General features: G+C 53.3%; 1 protein-coding gene and 5 gene segments (V, D, J or C); 2 read left to right on the plus strand and 4 right to left on the minus strand.

Annotated features, from left to right (window-relative positions):
* Positions 1-403: 403 nt before the first annotated feature.
* Positions 404-1,209, minus strand: LOC136788541 (immunoglobulin heavy variable 3-23-like). The segment is given in 2 exon segments: positions 404-993; positions 1,100-1,209. Coding segments are annotated over 2 exon segments (642 nt in total).
* Positions 1,210-3,592: 2,383 nt separating this feature from the next.
* On the plus strand, positions 3,593-13,619 carry LOC136788793 (immunoglobulin heavy variable 3-74-like). The segment is given in 2 exon segments: positions 3,593-3,677; positions 12,763-13,619. Coding segments are annotated over 2 exon segments (474 nt in total).
* Positions 8,803-9,760, minus strand: LOC136788791 (immunoglobulin heavy variable 3-64D-like). The segment is given in 2 exon segments: positions 8,803-9,506; positions 9,613-9,760. Coding segments are annotated over 2 exon segments (669 nt in total).
* Positions 11,653-12,731, minus strand: LOC136788792 (immunoglobulin heavy variable 3-23-like). The segment is given in 2 exon segments: positions 11,653-12,260; positions 12,367-12,731. Coding segments are annotated over 2 exon segments (579 nt in total).
* Positions 13,620-13,793: 174 nt separating the features above from the next.
* LOC106049912 (uncharacterized) lies at positions 13,794-15,081 on the minus strand. Its single transcript, XM_066987476.1, has one exon. The coding sequence runs from the start codon at positions 15,075-15,077 to the stop codon at positions 14,247-14,249; it is 831 nt and encodes a 276-aa protein (XP_066843577.1). The 5' UTR covers positions 15,078-15,081; the 3' UTR covers positions 13,794-14,246.
* Positions 15,082-18,435: 3,354 nt separating this feature from the next.
* Positions 18,436-19,084, plus strand: LOC136788795 (immunoglobulin heavy variable 3-23-like). The segment is given in 2 exon segments: positions 18,436-18,535; positions 18,642-19,084. Coding segments are annotated over 2 exon segments (474 nt in total).
* Positions 19,085-21,227: the final 2,143 nt, after the last annotated feature.

Raw genomic sequence — 21,227 nt, forward strand, 5'->3', positions numbered from 1 at the left:
CAGCGTCAGCATGGGACGGATCCGACAGACGCCCGGGAAGGGGCTCGAGTTCGTCGCGCATATTAACAACGATGGTAGTAGCACAGCCTACGCGCCGGCAGTGCAGGGACGCTTCACCATCTCCAGGAACAACGGGCAGAGCACAGCCACCCTGCAGATGAACAGCCTCAAGGCCGAAGACACCGCCACCTACTACTGCGCGAAAGCTGCTGGTAGTGGTGGTAGTTGGGGTTATGCTTATGCGACTGATGGTGCTGCTGGTGCTGCTGGCATTGTTCATGGCCCAGGGAAAGGCCCCGACACAACTCACCCCGGCCACCAGCAGGTTCTCCACTCGCAGCTCTTCTCACTCGGCGCTGGGCTCTGGGGTCGTTGCTCCTGAGGCTTTTCACCCACGAAGCCCTCAGGCTGATGGATGTCGCCCTGGGCTTCTGCAGGACTGGGGCATCGAGGGCCCAGGATCCTGCTGGAGACCCTCCTGATGGATGGGCGGGGGGGGCAGAGGGTGATGGAGGTTGGCCAATGGATGAAGGGTGGTCAGAAAACAAAACAAATTGAAATGGTGGTGGTGGTGGAGACCCCAGAATCCATGTCCAAGGTCCTTCCCTGTGCTCTGCACGAGCCCATCAGCACCACCACACGCAGCATCAATACAATAACCACCACCAGCAGCATAACCATCAGCACTTTTCGCGCAGTAGTAGGTGGCGGTGTCTTCGGCCTTGAGGCTGTTCATCTGCAGGGTGGCCGTGCTCTGCCCGTTGTTCCTGGAGATGGTGAAGCGTCCCTTCACCGCCGGCGCGTAGTATGTGCTACCACCACTGCTGGTAATACTCGCGACGTATTCGAGCCCCTTCCCAGGTGCCTGTCGCATCCATCCCATGCCGAAGCTGCTGAAGGTGTATCCGGAGCCCTTGCAGACCAGGGTCAGGGACCCCCCGGGCTTCACGAGGCCCCCTCCGGACTCGTCCAATGTCGCGGCCGCCCGCAGCCCTGGGGAGGAAGGACAGAGAGCGGTGGACTCAGCCGCACGGCACGGGCCCCCGCACGGCCGTGGGGAGCCGGGGCCGCCGGCAGCCTCCGCGGGACCGGGCCCTACCTGGGACGGCGGCCAGGAGGAGGAGGAGGAGGGCGAAGGCGTGAGGACTCATGGTAGGCAGGGGAAGGGGGCGCCAAGTGCTGTGGGGACGCTGGGGACGGGTGCATTTGAAGGCGCCCGGAGGGGCGTTCATCACGTTTCCTCCTTGGGGTATTTCCTTGCCCTGAGTTATTTCATAGTAAGGCGCCTGAGCCTTATTATCGACAGAGCACCGTTCTCTGTCCTTCCTCCCCAGGGCTGCGGGCGGCCGCGACGTTGGACGAGTCTGGAGGGGGCCGTGTGACTCCTGGGGTGTCCCTGACCCTGGTCTGCAAGGGCTCCGGCTTCACCTTCAGCAGCTACGCCATGGAGTGGGTGCGACAGGCACCTGGGAAGGGGCTCGAGTGGGTTGCGCTTATTACCAGCACTGGTAGTTACACAAACTACGCGCTGGCGGTGAAGGGACGCTTCACCATCTCCAGGAACAACGGGCAGAGCACGGCCACCCTGCAGATGAACAGCCTCAAGGCCGAAGACACCGCCACCTACTACTGCGCGAAAAGTACTGGTGGTTATGCTGGTGGTGCTGGTTATTGTATCGATGCTGCTTCTGGTGGTGCTGATGGCCTTGTGCAGAGCACAGGGACAGACCTTGGACATGGATTCTGGGGTCTCCACCACCATCACCATTGCATTTTGTTTTGTTTTCTGTCCACCCTTCATCCATTGGCCAACCTCCATCACCCTCTGACCCCCCCCCAGCCCATCCATCAGGAGGGTCTCCATCAGGGTCCTGGGCCCTCGATGGCCCAGACCTGCCCAAGCCCGGGGCGACATCCATCAGCCTGAGGGCTTCGTGGGTAAAAAGCCTCAGGAGAGACGACCCCAGAGCCCAGCGCCGAGTGAGAAGAGGTGCGAGTGGAGAACCTGCTGGTGGCCGGGGTGAGTTGTGTCGGGGCCTTTCCCTGGGCCATGAACAATGCCAGCAGCACCAGCAGCACCATCAGTCGCATAAGCATAACCCCAACTACCACCACTACCAGCAGCTTTCGCGCAGTAGTAGGTGGCGGTGTCTTCGGCCTTGAGGCTGTTCATCTGCAGGGTGGCCGTGCTCTGCCTGTTGTTCCTGGAGAGGGTGAAGCGTCCCTGCACCGCCGGCGCGTAGGATGTGCCACTACCATCCTTGCTAATATCTGCGACGTATTCAAGCCCCTCCCAAGGCGCCTGTCGCACCCAAACCACGAGGTAGCTGCTGAAGGTGATGCTGGAGATGTTTGGGACTACCCACGGACTGCAGCGAGGTCTGCTTTACCCACACTATTGGAACATTTTGCTCCAAAAATTAAAGGATTTTCCCATTCGTGGCCACCCTTGCCCCAAATAGAAGGATGCGTTGCCTCTTATGCTTACTCTCGACCTCAGTATGGGCATGCTTTTGCCCTCTCATGGCTATTTTTGCCCCAAATACAGAGGTGTTTGGCTCTATATGCCCTCTTTGCCCCAAAAATGAGCACCTGGCTCATTTTCAGGGGCACTGTGGCCCCACGATGGGGGTCCCTTGCCCTTTATGGATGTTTTTCGATGCAAATAATACACATTTCCTACTTTTTGACACCAATTTGAATGAAATTGGGGTGTTGATTATTATTCTTGCCATTTACACATCTATCATATAGAAATTTTTCCTCCTTTTTCCATTTATTACAGAATACGAGAGTATTTTTAACACTTTGGGGCCAGCTGAGTGCAGAATGTGGGAATGTCATCCCACTTCTGGACTAAAAACCCCCAATTTGAGAAATTTTTGCCAAGACCTTCAGCGCTGCCCACCCAAGCATAGCCAGGCAGATGTTTGTGCGGGGGCTATTTCTGGGCAGAAAACGAGTTATTTTGGTACCGCCTGAAACCTCAGCAGCTGGAGCAGCCCCGAAACACGGCCGCTTTCTGTTTCCTGTGTCCATTTTAGAGAGACTGCAGTTAAATTACTCAGCATGCATATTAAGTAATCCATCCCATTAAGTAATTCCGTGTCACGAGTGATCAGGGATCACGATGAAATAACTCAAAGCACCCCATGAATTAGTGCATGGTAGAGAATTAAATGAAATGATGAAGAAACACAATGAATGTTTGTCAAAGATCAAAATGAAATAATTCCATGTCTTATTAATTAGGGCATGGTAGAAAATGCAACAAATCTCAAGTTTGTTGAGTTGTTTCTACTCAGCAAAGAAACACGATGAGTCCTGCTCAAGGATCGCCCTGAAATAATTCAGTGCATGCAATTAATGAGTGCGTGGCAGGGAATGCAATGACATAACGAGGAAACACGATGAGTGCTCCTGAAATGGAGCAAGGAAAAAATTTAACGAGCCCAATTAATGAGCCCATCGTAGAGAATGTAATGAAGTAACTCAGTGCAATGAAATAACTCAGGGCAATGAAATAACTCAAGGAGGAAACGCGATGAACACCCCTCCGGGCGCCTTCAAATGCTCCCGTCCGCAGCATCCCCACAGCACCCGGCGCCCCCTTCCCCTACCCACCATGAGTCCTCACGCCTTCGCCCTCCTCCTCCTCCTCCTGGCCGCCGTCCCAGGTAGGGCCCGGTCCCGCGGAGGCTGCCGGCGGCCCCGGCTCCCCACGGCCGTGCGGGGGCCCGTGCCGTGCGGCTGAGCCCACCGCTCTCTGTCCTTCCTCCCCAGGGCTGCGGGCGGCCGCGACGTTGGACGAGTCCGGAGGGGGCCTCGCGAAGCCCGGGGGGTCCCTTGCCCTGTTCTGCAAAGGCTCCGGCTTTGACTTCAGCACCTACAACATGCAGTGGGTGCGACAGGCGTCTGGGAAGGGGCTCGAGTTTGTCGCGAGCATCACCGACGGTAGTTATAGCACATATTACTCGCCAGCAGTGCAGGGACGCTTCACCATCTCCAGGGACAACGGGCACAGCACGCTCACCCTGCAGATGAACAGCCTCAAGGCCGAAGACACCGCCACCTACTACTGCGCGAAAGCAGATGGTGGTAGTGGTTACGCTTATGGTGCTAGGATTGGTGGTGCTGCTGCTGCTGCTGGCATTGTTCATGGCCCAGGGAAAGGCCCCAGCACAACTCACCCTAGCCACCAGCAGCAGCAGCACCATCAATATCTTCAGCAGTACCAACACCAGTGTAAGCACTTTTTGCGCAGTAGTAGGTGGCGGTGTCTTCGACCTTGAGGCTGTTCATCTGCAGGGTGAGCGTGCTGTACCAGTTGCTCCTGGAGAGGGTGAAGCGTCCCTTCACCGCCGGCGCGTGGCCTGTCCAACTACCGTCGCTCTCAATACTCGCGACGTACTCGTGCCCCTTCCCAGGCGCCTGTCGCACCCAAAACATGTTGTAGTCGCTGAAGGTGAAGCCGGAGGCCTTGCAGACCAGGGTCAGGGACCCCCCGGGCTTCACGAGGCCCCCTCTGCACTCAGAGAACCCGAGCACCGTGCTTCGTGCCACCCAGCACCTCCACATCTCCCTTCCCAGCCAACTCCTGCTGCCGTGTGGCCATCCGGCACCACATCTCATCTCCTCAGAGCTCACTGCAGTCCGTGGATAGTCCCAAACATCTCCGGCTTCCCCTTCAGCAGCTACACAATGATGTGGGTGCGACAGGCACCAGGGAAGGGGCTCGAGTACGTCGCGAGTATTAGCGACAGTGGTAGTAGCACATTCTACACGCCGGCGGTGCAGGGACGCTTCACCCTCTCCAGGAACGACGGGCAGAGCACGGCCACCCTGCAGATGAACAGCCTCAAGGCCGAAGACACCGCCACCTACTACTGCGCGAAACAAGCTGGTGGTTAGAGTGGTGGTGGTGATGGTATTGCTCGTGCTGCTCTTCCTGGTGCTGCTGGTGCTGGTTGTGCTGGTGATCTTGGTTCTGGTGCTGGTCATGATGACTGTGTTGGTGATGTGAATACTGTCAGCCATCAACACCACCAGCACTACCACCACACCAACCACTACCAGCTTCTTTCGTGCAGTAGTAGGTGGCGGTGTCTTCGGCCTTGAGGCTGTTCATCTGCAGGGTGGCCGTGCTCTGCCCGTCGTTCCTGGAGATGGTGAAGCATCCCTGCACCGCCGGCGCATAGTCTGTGTCACTACCATCCTTGCTAATTTTTGTGAAGTTTTCGAGTCCGTTCCCGGGTGCCTGTCGCACCCATGCCATGTGGTAGCTGCTGAAGCTGAAGCCGGAGCCCTTGCAGACCAGGGTCAGGGACCCCCCCAGGCTGAGCCCACCGCTCTCTGTCCTTCCTCCCCAGGGCTGTGGGCGGCCGCGACGTTGGATGAGTCCGGAGGGGGCCTCGTGAAGCCCGGGGGGTCCTTGGCCCTGTTCTGCAAGGGCTCCGGCTTCACCTTCAGCAGCTTCACCATGGGATGGATGCGACAGGCGCCCGGGAAGGGGCTGGAATACGTCGCTAGTATTAACAGCGGTGGTAGTAGCACATACTACGCACCAGCGGTGAAGGGACGCTTCACCATCTCCAGGAACAACGGGCAGAGCACGCTCACCCTGCAGATGAACAGCCTCAAGGCCGAAGACACCGCCACCTACTACTGCGCGAAAAGTGCTGGTAGTGGTGGTAGTTGGGGTTATGCTTATGCGACTGATGGTGCTGCTGGTGCTGCTGGCATTGTCCATAACTCAGGGAAAGGCCCCGACACAACTCACCCCGGCCACCAGCAGGTTCTCCACCCGCACCTCTTCTCACTCGGCGCTGGGCTCTGGGCTCGTCGCTCCTGAGGCTTTCCACCCCTGAAGCCCTCAGGCTGACGGATGTCGCCCCGGGCTTTGGCATGGCTGGGCCATCGAGGGCCTAGGATCCTGCTGGAGACCCTCCTGATGGATGGGCGGGGGGGGCAGAGGGTGATGGAGGTTGGCCAATGGATGAAGGGTGGTCAGAAAACAAAACAAAATGAAGTGGTGATGGGGGTGGAGACCCCAGAATCCATGTCCAAAGTCCTCCACTGTTCTCTGCACGAGGCCATCAGCACCGCCACACGCAGCATCGATACAATAACCAGCACCACCAGCATAACCACCAGTACTTTTCGCGCAGTAGTAGGTGGCGGTGTCTTCGGCCTTGAGGCTGTTCATCTGCAGGGTGGCCGTGCTCTGCCCGTTGTTCCTGGAGATGGTGAAGCGTCCCTTCACCGCCGGCGCGTAGTATGTGCTACTACCAGTGCTGCTAATACCCGCGAACCACTCGAGCCCCTTCCCAGGTGCCTGTCGCATCCATGCCATGTAGTAGCTGCTGAAGGTGTATCCGGAGCCCTTGCAGACCAGGGTCAGGGACCCCCCGGGCTTCACGAGGCCAACGTCTCGGCCGCGCGCAGCCCTGTGGGTAAGGACAGACAGTGGGGGGACCAGCCTGGGGGATCCTTGAATCTGGTCTGCAAGGGCTCCGGCTATGACTTCAGCAGCTATGCCATGGGATGTGCTGGTAGTGCTGCTGGTGGTGCTGGTGGTGCTGATGGTGATTGTGATGGTGACGGAGGAGTTAGTAGCGATGGTGATTCTAGACATGATGATGCAAGAGAGCATGGTGGTAGTGGTTGGAGTGGTGATAGGGCTGGTGGTGTTGATGGCTGACAGTATTCACATCACCAACACCATCATGAACATCACAAAGACCATCACCAACACCGTATTCATGAGCAGTTCCACAACCAATATCACCGGCAGCTCCAGCACCAGCAGCACCATCAAGCCCACTAGCAGCAGTACCACAACCACTACTAGCACCTTTCGTGCAGTAGTAGGTGGCGGTGTCTTCAGCCTTGAGGCTGTTCATCTGCAGGGTGAGCGTGCTCTGCCCGTCGTTTCTGGAGATGGTGAAGCGTCCCTTCACCGCCGGCGCGTATCTTGTGGTACTACCACTGGTGCTAATACTCGCGACCCACTCGAGCCCCTTTCTGGGCGCCTGTCGCACCCAGTTCATGCCGACGCTGCTGAAGGTGAAGCCGGAGGCCTTGCAGACCAGGGTCAAGGACCCCCCGGGCTTCACGAGGCCCCCTCCGGACTCATCCAACATCAGCTGATGCTTGTCCAGGAGGATCCTGGGCCCTCGATGCCCCAGCCCTGCAGACGCCCAGGGCGACATCCGTCAGCCTGAGGGCTTCCTGGGTGGAAAGCCTCAGGAGCGACGACCCCAGAGCCCAGCACTGAATGAGAAGAGATATGGGTGGAGAACCTGCTGGTGGCCGGGGTGAGTTGTGTCGGGGCCTTTCCCTTGGCCATGAAGAATGAGAGCAGCACCAGAAGCACCGTCAGTTGCATAAGCATAACCCCAACTACCACCACTACGAGCTTTTTTCGCGCAGTAGTAGGTGGCGGTGTCTTCGGCCTTGAGTCTGGTCATCACGAGGGTGGCCGTGCTCTGCCCGTTGTTCGTGGAGATGGTGAAGCGTCCCTTCACCGCCGGCGCGTAGCCTGTCCAACTACCATCGTTCTCAATACCCGCAACGTACTCGAGCCCCTTCCCGGGCGCCTGTCGCACCCAGTCCATTTGGTAGCTGCTGAAGGTGTATCCAGAGGCCTTGCTCCCCAGGGCTGCAGGTGGCCGAGACGTTGGACGAGTCCAGAAGGGGCCTCGTGAAGCCCGGGGGGTCCCTGACCCTGGTCTGCAAGGCCTCCGGCTTCACCTACTGCAGCTTTGGCATGTTTTGTGTGCGACAGGCGCCCGGGAAGGGGCTTGAGTTCGTCGCGGGTATTTACAGCAGTGGTAGTTACACAGAATACGCGCCGGCAGTGCAGGGACGCTTCACCATCTCCAGGAACAACGGGCAGAGCACGATCACCCTGCAGATGAACAGCCTCAAGGCCGAAGACACCGCCACCTACTACTGCGCGAAACGTGCTTACACTGGTGGTGGCACTGCTGAAGATATTGATGGTGCTGCTGGTGCTCATGGCCGCGGTGAGTTGTGTCGGGGCCTTTCCCTGGGCCATGAATAATGTCACCAGCACCAGCAGCACCACCAATCCTAGCACCATAAGCGTAACCACTACCACCATCTTCTTTCACGCAGTAGTAGGTGGCGGTGTCTTCGGCCTTGAGGCTGTTCATCTGCAGGGTGGCCGTGCTCTGCCCGTTGTTCCTGGAGAGGGTGAAGCGTCCCTGCACCGCCGGCAAGTACCATGTTCCACCACCGGTGTTAATACCCGCGACGACCTCGAGCCCCTTCCCGGGTGCCTGTCACACCCAGTACATGGTGTAGCTGCTGCTACCTTCAGCGACTACGACATGCAGTGTGTGAGAGAGGCGCTCGGGACGGGGCTCGAGTGGGTTGCGAGTATTTGGAGTGGGTGATAGTAGCACATTGTCACGCTGGAGATGAACAGCCTCAAGGGCAGCGACACCACCACCTACTACTGCGTGAGGGAGGATGTTGGTAGTGGTTGGAGCACTGCTGGTGCTGGTGGTGTTGATGCCTGACTATATCAACATCACCAAGGCCATGACGAAAAACACAAAACCCATCACCAACACCGTCATCATGACCAGCACCACAACCAACATCACCACCAGCACCAGCACCACCAGCAATGATTGCACCAGCACCACTATCAGCACTTTTCGTGCAGTAGTAGGTGGCGGTGTCTTCGGCCTTGAGGCTGTTCATCACGAGGGTGGCCGTGCTCTGCCCGTTGTTCCTGGAGATGGTGAAGCGTCCCTTCACTGCCGACGCGTAGCCTGTGCTACCATCGCTCCTAATACCTGCGACCGCCTCGAGCCCCTTCCCAGGCGCCTGTCGCGCCCATCCCATGCCGAAGCTGCTGAAGGTGAAGCCGGAGCCCTTGCAGACCAGGGTCAGGGACCCCTGGGTGCAAGGTTGGGGCACGGAGCAGGAAATTTGGGCTTAGTTCAGAACCTTGGGGTCAATGGAATGAGTTGGGTTCAACAAATGATTTGGGGTGAAATGCCAGGGATTTGGGTGATCAGGATGACCGATGTGACCAGCACCATCAACATCACCACCACCGCCATCAATAGCAACGCCGTCAACGTCACCACCACCACGAACGTAACCAGCAACAGCAGCACCACCAATGCCACTACCATCAGCTGTAGTATAACCACCAGCACCACCCCTCGTGCAGTAGTAGGTGGCGGTGTCTTCGGCCTTGAGGCTGTTCATCTGCAGGGTGAGCGTGCTCTGCCCGTTGTTCCTGGAGATGGTGAAGCGTCCCTTCACCGCCGATGCGTACCATGTGCTACTACCAGCGCTGTTAATAGTAGCGACCCACTCGAGCCCCTTCCCGGGTGCTTGTCGGATCCATCCCATGCTGAAGCTGCTGAAGGTGTATCCGGAGCCCTTGCAGAACAGGGCAAGGGACCCCCCGGGCTTCACGAGGCCCCCTCCGGACTCATCCAACGTCGCGGCCGCCCGCAGCCCTGGGGAGGAAGGACAGAGAGCGGTGGGCTCAGCCGCACAGCACGGGGCCCCGCACGGCCGTGGGGAGCCGGGGCCGCCGGCAGCCTCCGCGGGACCGGGCCCTACCTGGGACGGCGGCCAGGAGGAGGAGGAGGAGGGCGAAGAAGTGAGGACTCATGGTGGGCAGGGGAAGGGGGAGCCGGGTGCTGTGGGGAGACTGGGGACGGGCGCATTTGAAGTCACCTGGAGGGGTGTTCATCGCGTTCCCTCCTTGGGGCATTTCATTGCCCTGAGTTATTTCATTGCACTGAGTTACTTCATTACATTCTCTACGATGGGCTCATTAATTGGGCTCGTTAGATTTTTTTCTTGTTCCATTTCCGGAGCACTCATCGAGTTTCCTCATTATGTCATTGCATTCCCTGCCACGCACTCATTAATTGCATGCACTGAATTATTTCAGGGCGATCCTTGAGCAGGACTCATCGTGTTTCTTTGCTGAGTAGAAACAACTCAACAAACTTGAGACTTGTTGCATTTTCTGCTATGCCCTAATTAATAAGACGTGTGGAATTATTTTATTTTGATCTTTGACAAGCATTCGTTGTGTTTCTTTGTCATTTCATTTAATTCTCTACCATGCACTAATTCATGGGGTGCTTTGAGTTATTTCATCGTGATCCCTGATCACTCGTGACACAGAATTATTTAATTGGATGGATTATTTAATATGGATGCTGAGTAATTTAATTGCAGTCTCTCTAAAATGGACACAGGAAACAGAAAGCGGCCGTGTTTCGGGGCTGCTCCAGCTGCTGAGGTTTCAGGAAGTGTGAAAATAACTTTTTTTCTGCCCAGAAATAGCCCCCGCACAAACATCTGGCTGGCTATGCTTGGGTGGGCAGCGCTGAAGGTCTTGGCAAAAAATTCTCAAATTGGGGGTTTTTAGCCCTGAAGTGGGGTGACATTCCCACATTTTGGAGTCAGCTGGCCCCAAAATCTTAAAAATACTCTCGCATTCCGGAATAAATGGAAAAAAAGAGGAAAAATTTCTATGTGATAGCTGTGTAAATGGCAAGAATAATAATCAACACCCCAATTTCATTCAAATTGGTGTCAAAAAGTAGGAAATGTGTATTATTTGCATCGAAAAACATCCATAAAGGGCAAGGGACCCGCATCGTGGGGCCACAGTGCCCCTGAAAATGAGCCAGGTGCTTATTTTTGGGGCAAAGAGGGCATACAGAGCCAAACACCTCTGTATTTGGGGCAAAAATAGCCATGAGAGGGCAAAAGCATGCCCATACTGAGGTCAAGAGTAAGCATAAGAGGCAACGCGTCCTTCTATTTGGGGCAAGGGTGGCCACGAATGGGAAAATCCTTTAACTTTTGGAGCAAAATGTTCCAATAGTGTGGGTAAAGCAGACCTCGCTGCAGTCCGGGGGTAGTCCCAAACATCTCCGGCTTCACCTTCAGCAGCTACCTCGTGGTTTGGGTGCGACAGGCGCCTGGGGAGGGGCTTGAATACGTCGCAGATATTAGCAAGGATGGTAGTGGCACATACTACGCGCTGGCGGTGCAGGGACGCTTCACCATCTCCAGGAGCAACTGGTAGAGCACGCTCACCCTCGTGATGACCAGCCTCAAGGCCGAAGACACCGCCACCTCCCACTACACGAGAGCTGCTGGTGGTTGGGGTGGTGAGAGCGCTGGTGCTGTTGACGGCTGACAGTCTTAACAACTCCAGCACCATCACCATGACCAGCACCACAACCAACACCAAGAGCAGCACCGGTACCAACAGCACCATCAATATTTTCAGCAGCACCACCACCACCGTAAGCACTTTTTGCGCAGTAGTAGGTGGCGGTGTCTTCGGCCTTGAGGCTGTTCATCTGCAGGGTAAGCGTGCTGTACCAGTTGCTCCTGGAGAGGGTGAAGCGTCCCTCCACGGCCGGCAAGTACCATGTGCTACCACCCTCGCTGTCAATACTCGCCACCAACTCGAGCGCTTTCTCGGGCGCCTCTCGCATCCATCCCATGCTGAAGCTGCTGAAGGTGAAGCCGGAGCCCTTACAGACCAGGGTCCGGGCCCCCCCCGGCTTCACGAGGCCCCTCCGGACTCGTCCAACGTCGCGGCCGCCCGCAGCACTGGGGAGGAAGGACAGAAAGAGGTGGGATCAGCCCAGGGGGTCCCTGACCCTGGTCTGCAAGGGCTCCGGCTTCACCTTCAGCAGCTACAGCATGGATTAGGTGCGAAAGGCACCCAGGAAGAGGCTTGAGTGGTTTGCGGGTATTCAGAGCGATGGTAGCACATCACGAACCCGCTATGAGCAGTGGTAGCACAGCCTAGACGCCGGCGGTGCCGGGACGAGTTGTGTCGGGACCTTTCCATGGGCCGTGGATGAGGCCAGCAGCGCCAGCAGCACCACCAATCCAACCAAGAGCAGTACAACCAGTACAAGCGTAACTTCTCGTGCAGTAGTAGGTGGCGGTGTCTTCGGCCTTGAGGCTGTTCATCACGAGGGTGGCCGTGCTCTGCCCGTTGTTCTTGGAGATGGTGAAGCGTCCCCGCACCGCCGACGCGTAGAATGTGCCACCACCACTGTTAATAGCTGCGACGTATTCAAGCCCCTTCCCAGGTGCCTGTCGCACCCAATACATGCAGTAGCTGCTGAAGGTGAAGCCGGAGCCCTTGCAGACCAGGGTCAGGGACCCCCCGGGCTTCACGAGGCGCCCTCCGGACTCGTCCAACGTCGCGGCTGCCCGCAGCCCTGGGGAGGAAGGACAGAGAGCGGTGGGCTCAGCCGCACGGCACGGGCCCCCGCACGGCCGTGGGGAGCTGGGGCCGCCGGCAGCCTCCGCGGGACCGGGCCCTACCTGGGACGGCGGCCAGGAGGAGGAGGAGGAGGGCGAAGGCGTGAGGACTCATGGTGGGTAGGGGAAGGGGGCGCCGGGTGCTGTGGGGACGCTGGGGACGGGAGCATTTGAAGGCACCTGGAGGAGCGTTCATCGCGTTTCCTCCTTGGGGCATTTCATTGCCCTGAGTTATTTCATTGCACTGAGTTACTTCATGGCCCTGAGTTATTTCGTTGACTTGACTTCTTTCATTGCATTCTCTACAATGGGGTCGTTAATTGGGCTCCTTGAATTATTTCCTTGCTCCATTTCAGGAGCGCTCATCGTGTTTCCTTGTTGAGTTATTTCCTTCCGTTCCCTGCCAAGAACTCTGGACCCCCCAGGCTGAGCCCACCGCTCTCTGTCCTTCCTCCCCAGGGCTGCGGGCGGCCGAGACGTTGGACGAGTCCGGAGGGGGCCTCGTAAAGCCCGGGGGGTCCCTGACCCTGGTCTGCAAGGGCTCCGGCTTCACCTTCAGCAGCTACCAAATGCACTGGGTGCAACAGGCACCTGGGAAGGGGCTCGAAGACATCGCGCTTATTAGCAGCGATGGTGGTTACACAAGCTACGCGCCGGCGGTGCAGGGATGCTTCACCATCTCCAGGAACAACGGGCAGAGCACGGCCACCCTGCAGATGAACAGCCTCAAGGCCGAAGACACCGCCACCTACTACTGCGCGAGAGACAACGGTGGTGCTGGTGCTGCTCCTGGTGCTGGTTTCATTGACGGAGATCCTCGAGGGTCACCTCCTCCAAGCTCGGCAGCCGTGCGTCGCTGCAAAGAGGGAATCAGGCAATGATGCCAGGAGGTCCGCACGGAGGAACGTGGAGCTCCTGGGCCAAGTCGCACACAAAAGGCAGCCTACAGGGGGGTGGAAGTACGTGGGAGGAACACCGAGCTGTTGTCTGAGCATCCCGGCATGAAGCTGGGAACCCAAATGGCCCGCTGGAGCGGTCAGGGATGACAAGGACGATGCAAAGGTCTTCTGTGAGGACATCGGTGACAAAAGGAGGACCGGGAGAACGTTGGCTCGCTGCTGAAGGAGGCCGGGACCTGATGGGGCGGGGTGTGGAGAAGGCTGAGGTCCGAATGCCTCCTTCACCTCGGCCTTCTCCACCAAGACCGGCCTTCAGGAATGCCACGGAGTAAGCCTGGAGAGAGGGAGGTGTTCCCGTGCTGGGAGAGGACCAAGACAAGGAACACTGGAGCTGGACATCCACCGGTCCCAACCGTCGATGAGGCCGTTGGCTCCCTCAGGACCCGCAGGTGCTGAGAGACCCGGAAAAGGCCTCGCGAGGCTGCTCTCCGTGGTGGGCCAGTCCCGGTGACTACACGACAACGCGATTAACAACACGATTAACATCACCAACACCATCATGGCGACCGGAATCACCGTCAACATCACCAGCAACACCAGCACCAGCAGCACCAGCAGCACCAGCAGCACCAGCAGCACCAGCAGCACCAGCAGTCTCTTCAGCACCACCACCACTACCAGCACCTTTCGTGCAGTAGTAGATGGCGGTGTCGTTGGCCTTGACACTGTTCATCTGCAGGGTGGCCGTGCTGTACCAGTAGCTCCTGGAGATGGTGAAGCGTCCCTTCACCGCGGGCGCATAGTATGTGCTACTGCCACCGCTGTTAATAAGCGCGACAAACTCGAGTGCCTTCCCAGGCGCCTGTCGCACCCACTCCATGGCGTAGCTGCTGAAGGTGTATCCGGAGCCCTTGCAGACCAGGGTCAGGAACCCCCCAGGCTTCACGAGGCCAATGTCTCAACCACCCGCAGCCCTGTGGGTAAGGACAGAGAGTGGGGGGATCAGCGTGGGGGATCCCTGACCGTGGTCTGCAAGGGCTCCGGCTATGACTCAGCAGCTATGCCATGGGATGTGCTGGTAGTGCTGCTGGTGGTACTGGTGGTGCTGATGGTGATTGCGATGGTGACGGAGGAGTTAGTAGCGATGGTGATGCTAGACATGACGATGCGAGGCAGCATGGTGTAGTGGTTGGAGTGGTGATAGTGCTGGTGGTGTTGATGGCTGACAGTATTCACATCACCAACACCATCATGAACATCACAAAGACCATCACCAACACCGTATTCATGAGCAGTTCCACAACCAATATCACCGGCAGCTCCAGCACCAGCAGCACCATCAATCCCACTAGCACCAGTACCACAACCACTACTAGCACCTTTCATGCAGTAGTAGGTGGCGGTGTCTTCGGCCTTGAGGCTGTTCATCTGCAGGGTGAGCGTGCTCTGCCCGTCGTTCCTGGAGATGGTGAAGCGTCCCTTCACCGCCGACGCGTAGTATGTGCTACTACCATCGTTGTTAATAGTAGCGACCCACTCGAGCCCCTTTCCGGGCGCCTGTCGCACCCAGTGCATTTGGTAGCTGCTGAAGGTGTATCCGGAGCCCTTGCAGACCAGGGTCAGGGACCCCCCGGGCTTCACGAGGCCCCCTCCGGACTCGTCCAACGTCTCGGCCGCCCGCAGCCCTGGGGGGACCTGGAGGAGCAGAGTCACCGCCCGGCCATCGCTGGGTGAACATAAAAAGGCCGAGCCGGAGCCGAATCTGGGCAGATTTAACCCATTCTGTGGTGGTCGCTGCAAGAAAGTACCATAAAGGGCCAAAATGTTCATGTGTTTTGGTAAAAAAAAATGTGTCCAAAGCAAAAGCATCTCCATATTTGCCTCAAAACTCAATATATGGGCCCAAACTCATGGGTGAAAAGTGGCCATCGAGTCAATGGGGAGAGCCTGGGTTTGGGCTTGGTGCAAGGTGTTGGACTCAGAGTAGGGGATTTGGGTTCAGTTAAGGGAAATTGGGCTCAGAGAAGGGAATTTGAGCTTAGCGAAGAGACTTTGGGTTCAGTGAAGGGAATTTGGGCTCAGTGGAGAGAATTTGGGCTCAGAGAAGGGAATTTAGGTTCACTGAAGGGAATTTGAGCTCAGGGAATTTGCCCCAAAGATGGGAACACTTTTGCCCCTTTGTCCGTTTGGACCCCAAATACAGGCATTTTTCTGAGCATCCAGACTCCAAAAATAAAAGTGTTTTCCCATTTCCATTCGTCTTTGCCCCAAAGAGAGGGACACGTTGCCTATTGGCCTCAGTAGGGGCATTTTTTGCCCTTCCATGTCTATTTTTGCCCCAAATATGGTTGTGTTTGGCTCTACATGCCTTCTTTGCCACAAAACGCGAATATTTGACTCATTCTGGGGGGCATTGTGGCCCCATGATGGGGGTTCTTTGCCTTTTATTGATATTTTTTGGTTCAAGTAACACACAATTCCTACTTTTTAACACTAATTTTCATCAAAATTGGATGTTTATTGTTATTCTTGCCATTTACACACCTATCGCATGGATTTTTTTCCTCTTTTTCCCATTTTTTACAGAATACAGATATATTTTTAACATCTTTGGGCCAGCTGAGTCCAAAATGTGGGAATGTCATCCCACTTCTGGGCTGGAAACCCCCAATTTGAGAAGTTTTTGCTGAGACCTTCGGCGCTGCCTCGGGCGCCCACCCAAGCGCGGCCAGCCAGGTGTCTGCGCGGGGGCTATTTCTGGGCAGAAAACGAGTTATTTTGGTACTGCCTGAAACCTCAGCAGCTGGAGCAGCCCCGAAACGTGGCCGCTTTCTGTTTTCTGGACCCATTTTTTGCCTCCACACCTGGGGCCGGGGGCGGGGAGGCGCCATGGGCACAAAAGCTCCGTGCAGGGAGCGTGGAGCTTGCCGGGAAGATTTTAGGGGAGGAAGCTGCATGGGAGAGATTGCAATTAATTAATTACACGTCCATAAGTGATAGTTGCATGGGAGAGATTGTAATTAAATAATTCAATATCCATAAGTGATGAGTGCATGGGAGGGATTGCAATTAAACAATTCAATGTCCATAAGTGATGATGACGTGATGGGAGAGATTGTAATTAATTGATTACACACAATTAATTGTAATTAATTGATTACACATCCATAAATTAATTGATTACACGTCCATAAATATTGCAATTAATTAATTACACTTCCACGAGTGATAATTGTATGGGAGAGATTGCAATTAAATAACTCAGTGCCCTTAAGTGATGATGAGGTGATGGGAGAGATTGTAATTAATTGATTACACATCCATAAATGATAATTGCATGGGAAAGATTGCAATTAATTAATTACATGTCCATCAGTGATAATTGCATGGGAGAAATTGCAATTAATTAATTCAGTGTCCATAAGTGATAATTGCATGGGAGAGATTGGAATTAAACAATTGAGTCTCCATAATTAATGAGCATATCACAGAGATTGCAATTAAATAATTAAGTTTCCATAAGTGATAACTGGATGGGAGAAATTGCAATTAAATAATTCCACGTCCATAAGTGATGATTGCATGGGAGAAATCACAATTAAATAATTCATTCTCAATATGTGATGATTACATGGTGAAAACTGCAATCAAATAATTAAATAAATGAATAATTAAATAATCGAATAATTAAATAATCAAACAATAAATAAATAAATAAATAATTGATATATTTATTAAATAATTAAATGGTTAAATGTTCGAATGCTTAAATAAATAAATAACATAAATAAATAAATAAATAAATAAATTGTTAAATAATTAAGTTATGAGCAGACCCCAGAGTTTGCAATTAGACAATTCCAAGTCCTTGAGTAATGATTACGTGGGGGGGAAAAAAAAAAAAGTAATTAAGTAATTTGTTCCCAATAAGTGTTGATTACATAAAGGAGATTGCAATTAAATAATTCATTATCCATTAGTGCATGGGGGAAATTATAATTAAATAATTGATTCTCCATAATTGATGAGCAGGCTACAGAGATTGCAATTAAATAATTAAAGGTCTGTAAGTGATGATTGCGTGGAAGAGGTTGCAATTAAATAATTCATTCCACGTAGGTGATGAGCTCCTGATTGCAATTAAAAATCTCCCTGCACACCTGCAATTAGCTCTGTGCAGAGACCGAAATTAAAAAACCCGGTCTGAGACTCTGCAATTTGACGTGTGCACAGGATGAGGGCGCTGATGAGGCTGTAATTAATCAACTCATCAGGCAGTGGATGCAACGAAATAATGCACACAAGCAATGAGCATGCGGAAATGATTGCAATTAATTAATTAATCCAGTGCACAAAAGTAATGAGAAGATGGTGGGGATTGGTGTGGGATAACCCCATGCACAAAAATGATGAGTTCATGTCAAACATGGCAAGGAAATAATTAGGTGCACCCAATTAACGAGAGCACGGTGAAGATTACAACAAAATAACGAGGAAAGGCGATGAGTTCATGTCAAAGATTGCAATTAAATAATTCTGTGCACTCAATTAGTGATTGTATAGTTGAAATTACAATTAAATAAGTCAACGAAGAAAAAACAATGAGAGTTCATCAAAGATTACAATGCAATAAGTCAATGGTCCCAATTAATGAGTCCATTGTAGTTAATGTAATAAAATAACTCAATGGGGAAACATGATAAGTTCCTGTCAAAGAATGCAATTAAATAATTAAGCACACACAATTAATTAGAACATGGTAGGGAATGCAATGAAAGAAGTCAACAAGGGAACACGATGAGTTTATGTTGAACATTGCAACGAAATAATTAAGTGTGCTCAATTAGAGTCATAATGGAGATTAAAATTAAATAATTCAACGAGGAAACATGATAAATTCATGTCAAAGATTGCAATTAAAGAATTAAATGCATCCAATTAATTAGAACATGGTAGGGAATGCAATGAAATAACAATGGAACACGATGAGTCCATGCCAAGGCCGGCAATTAAACAACTCAGCGCGCCCAATTAACGCATGGCAGAGAGCGCAATGAAACGAATCAACGCGCTCAACTGTCAGGTGCCAATCAAGGATGGTAATTAAACATCTCGATGCACGCCGCTAACGAGCGTGGCGCGAAACCCGGTCCCGGCCCCTCCCCACGAAACCGACCCCCCCGCCTTGGAGCCCGCTCCCCATGCAAATACCCCCTCCGGGCGCCTTCAAATACGCCCGTCCCCAGCGCCCCACAGCACCCGGCGCCCCCTTCCCCTGCCCACCATGAGTCCTCACGCCTTCGCCCTCCTCCTCCTCCTGGCCGCCGTCCCAGGTAGGGCCCGGTCCCGCGGAGGCTGCCGGCGGCCCCGGCTCCCCACGGCCGTGCGGGGGCCCGTGCCGTGCGGCTGAGCCCACCGCTCTCTGTCCTTCCTCCCCAGGGCTGCGGGCGGCCGCGACGTTGGACGAGTCCGGAGGGGGCCTCGTGAAGCCCGAGGGGTCCCTGACCCTGGTCTGCAAGGGCTCCGGATACACCTTCAGCAGCTTCAGCATGAACTGGGTGCGACAGGCACCCGGGAAGGCGCTCGAATACGTCGCGGGTATTAACAGCGGTGGTAGTAGCACAAACTACGCGTCGGCGGTGAAGGGACGCTTCACCATCTCCAGGAACAACGGGCAGAGCACGCTCACCCTGCAGATGAACAGCCTCAAGGCCGAAGACACCGCCACCTACTACTGCGCGAAAAGCACTGCTCACGGTGGCTCAGAGCCCGTGCGCAGCTGTCACAAAACCCACCGCGGCGATATCTGCCCATCTGGAGTTCCAAGCGCGCCCAGAACCTTGCACCGTGCCCGAGCCTCATGAACCGTGCCCAAATTTCCTCCACGGTCTTGGTTTGAGGTTGAATTTTTCGCTATGTGTTCAGATTTACTGAACCGTGCCCAAGTTTCCTCAACAGAACCCGAATTTACTGAACCATGCCCAAGTTTCCTCAACAGCACCCGAATTTACTGCACCGTGCCCAAATTTCCTCAACAGCACCCAAATTTACTGAACCGTGCCCAAGTTTCCTCAATACCACCCAAAATTTACTGAACCATGTCCAAGTTTCCTCAATACCACCCAAAATTTACTGAACCATGTCCGAGTTTCCTCAATACCACCCAAAATTTACTGAACCGTGCCCAAGTTTCCTCAACAGCGCCCAAAATTACTGAACCATGCCCACAGTCCTGCTCTGAGTCCAAATTTCTCACAGTTTGCCCACATTTGATGAACCGAGACCAAATTTCCGGAACCAAACCCGCAATTTTGGTCTGAGTTCAAATTTCTCTCAATATGCTCAAATTTACTGAACCATAGCCAAACTTCCTGAAATGAACCCCAAGGTTTGGTCTGAGTTTACATTTTTTTGCAACACACTCAGATTTACTGAACCGTGCCCAAATTTACTGAACCGTGCCCAAACTTCCTGAAATGAACCCCAAGTTTTGGTCTGAGTTTAAATTTCTTTCAGTATGCTCTAATTTGCTGAACCATGCCCAGATTTACTGAAATTTGCCCACAGTCTTGTTCTAAGTCTAAATTTCTCTCAACATGCTCAGATTTGCTGAACCATGTCTAAATTTCCTGCACCTAACCCAAATTTCCTGCACTGAGCCAACAGTCTTCAAATTTCTCTCAATATGCTCAAGTTTACTGAACCAGGCCCAAATTTACTGAACCGTGCCCAAACTTTCTTAACTGAGCCCACAGTTTTGGTCTGAGTTCAAATTTCTCTCAGTATTTTCAAATTTACTGAACCGTGCCCAAATTTACTGAACCAGGCCCAAATTTACTGAACCGTGCCCAAACTTTCTGAACTGAGCCCAAAGTTTTGGTCTGAGTTCAAATTTCTCTCAATATGCTCAAATTTACTGAACCAGGCCCAAACTTTCTGAACTGAGCCCACAGTTTTGGTCTGAGTTCAAATTTCTCTCAATATGCTCAAATTTACTGAACCGTGCCCAAATTTCCTGAACGAAACCCGCAGTCTTGGTCTGAGTTTAAATTTCTCTCAGTATGCTCAAATTTACTGAACCGTGCCCAAACTTTCTGAACTGAGCCCACAGTTTTGGTCTGAGTTTAAATTTCTCTCAGTATTCTCAAATTTACTGAACCGTGCCCAAATTTACTGAACCAGGCCCAAATTTACTGAACCAGGCCCAAACTTTCTTAACTGAGCCCACAGTTTTGGTCTGAGTTCAAATTTCTCTCAATATGCTCAAATTTACTGAACCAGGCCCAAATTTCCTGAACGAAATCCGCAGTCTTGGTCTGAGTTTAAATTTCTCTCAGTATTCTCAAATTTACTGAACCATGCCCAAACTTCCTGAACTGAACCCGCAGTTTTGGTCTGAGTTTAAATTTCTCTCAGTATGCTCAAATTTACTGAACCGTGCCCAAATTTACTGAACCTTGCCCACAGTCTTGTTCTAAGTCTAAATTTCTCTCAACATGCTCAGATTTGCTGAACCATGTCTAAATTTCCTGCACCTAACCCAAATTTCCTGCACTGAGCCAACGGTCTTCAAATTTCTCTCAATATGCTCAAATTTACTGAACCAGGCCCAAATTTACTGAACCATGCCCAAACTTTCTGAACTGAGCCCACAGTTTTGGTCTGAGTTCAAATTTCTCTCAGTATTTTCAAATTTACTGAACCGTGCCCAAATTTACTGAACCAGGCCCAAATTTACTGAACCAGGCCCAAACTTTCTGAACTGAGCCCAAAGTTTTGGTCTGAGTTCAAATTTCTCTCAATATGCTCAAATTTACTGAACCAGGCCCAAACTTTCTGAACTGAGCCCACAGTTTTGGTCTGAGTTCAAATTTCTCTCAGTATTCTCAAATTTACTGAACCATGCCCAAATTTACTGAACCAGGCCCAAATTTACTGAACCAGGCCCAAACTTTCTTAACTGAGCCCACAGTTTTGGTCTGAGTTCAAATTTCTCTCAATATGCTCAAATTTACTGAACCAGGC

Source organism: Anser cygnoides, chromosome W, assembly GCF_040182565.1.
Source record: "Anser cygnoides isolate HZ-2024a breed goose chromosome W, Taihu_goose_T2T_genome, whole genome shotgun sequence".
Classification (NCBI taxonomy): Eukaryota; Metazoa; Chordata; class Aves; order Anseriformes; family Anatidae; genus Anser; species Anser cygnoides.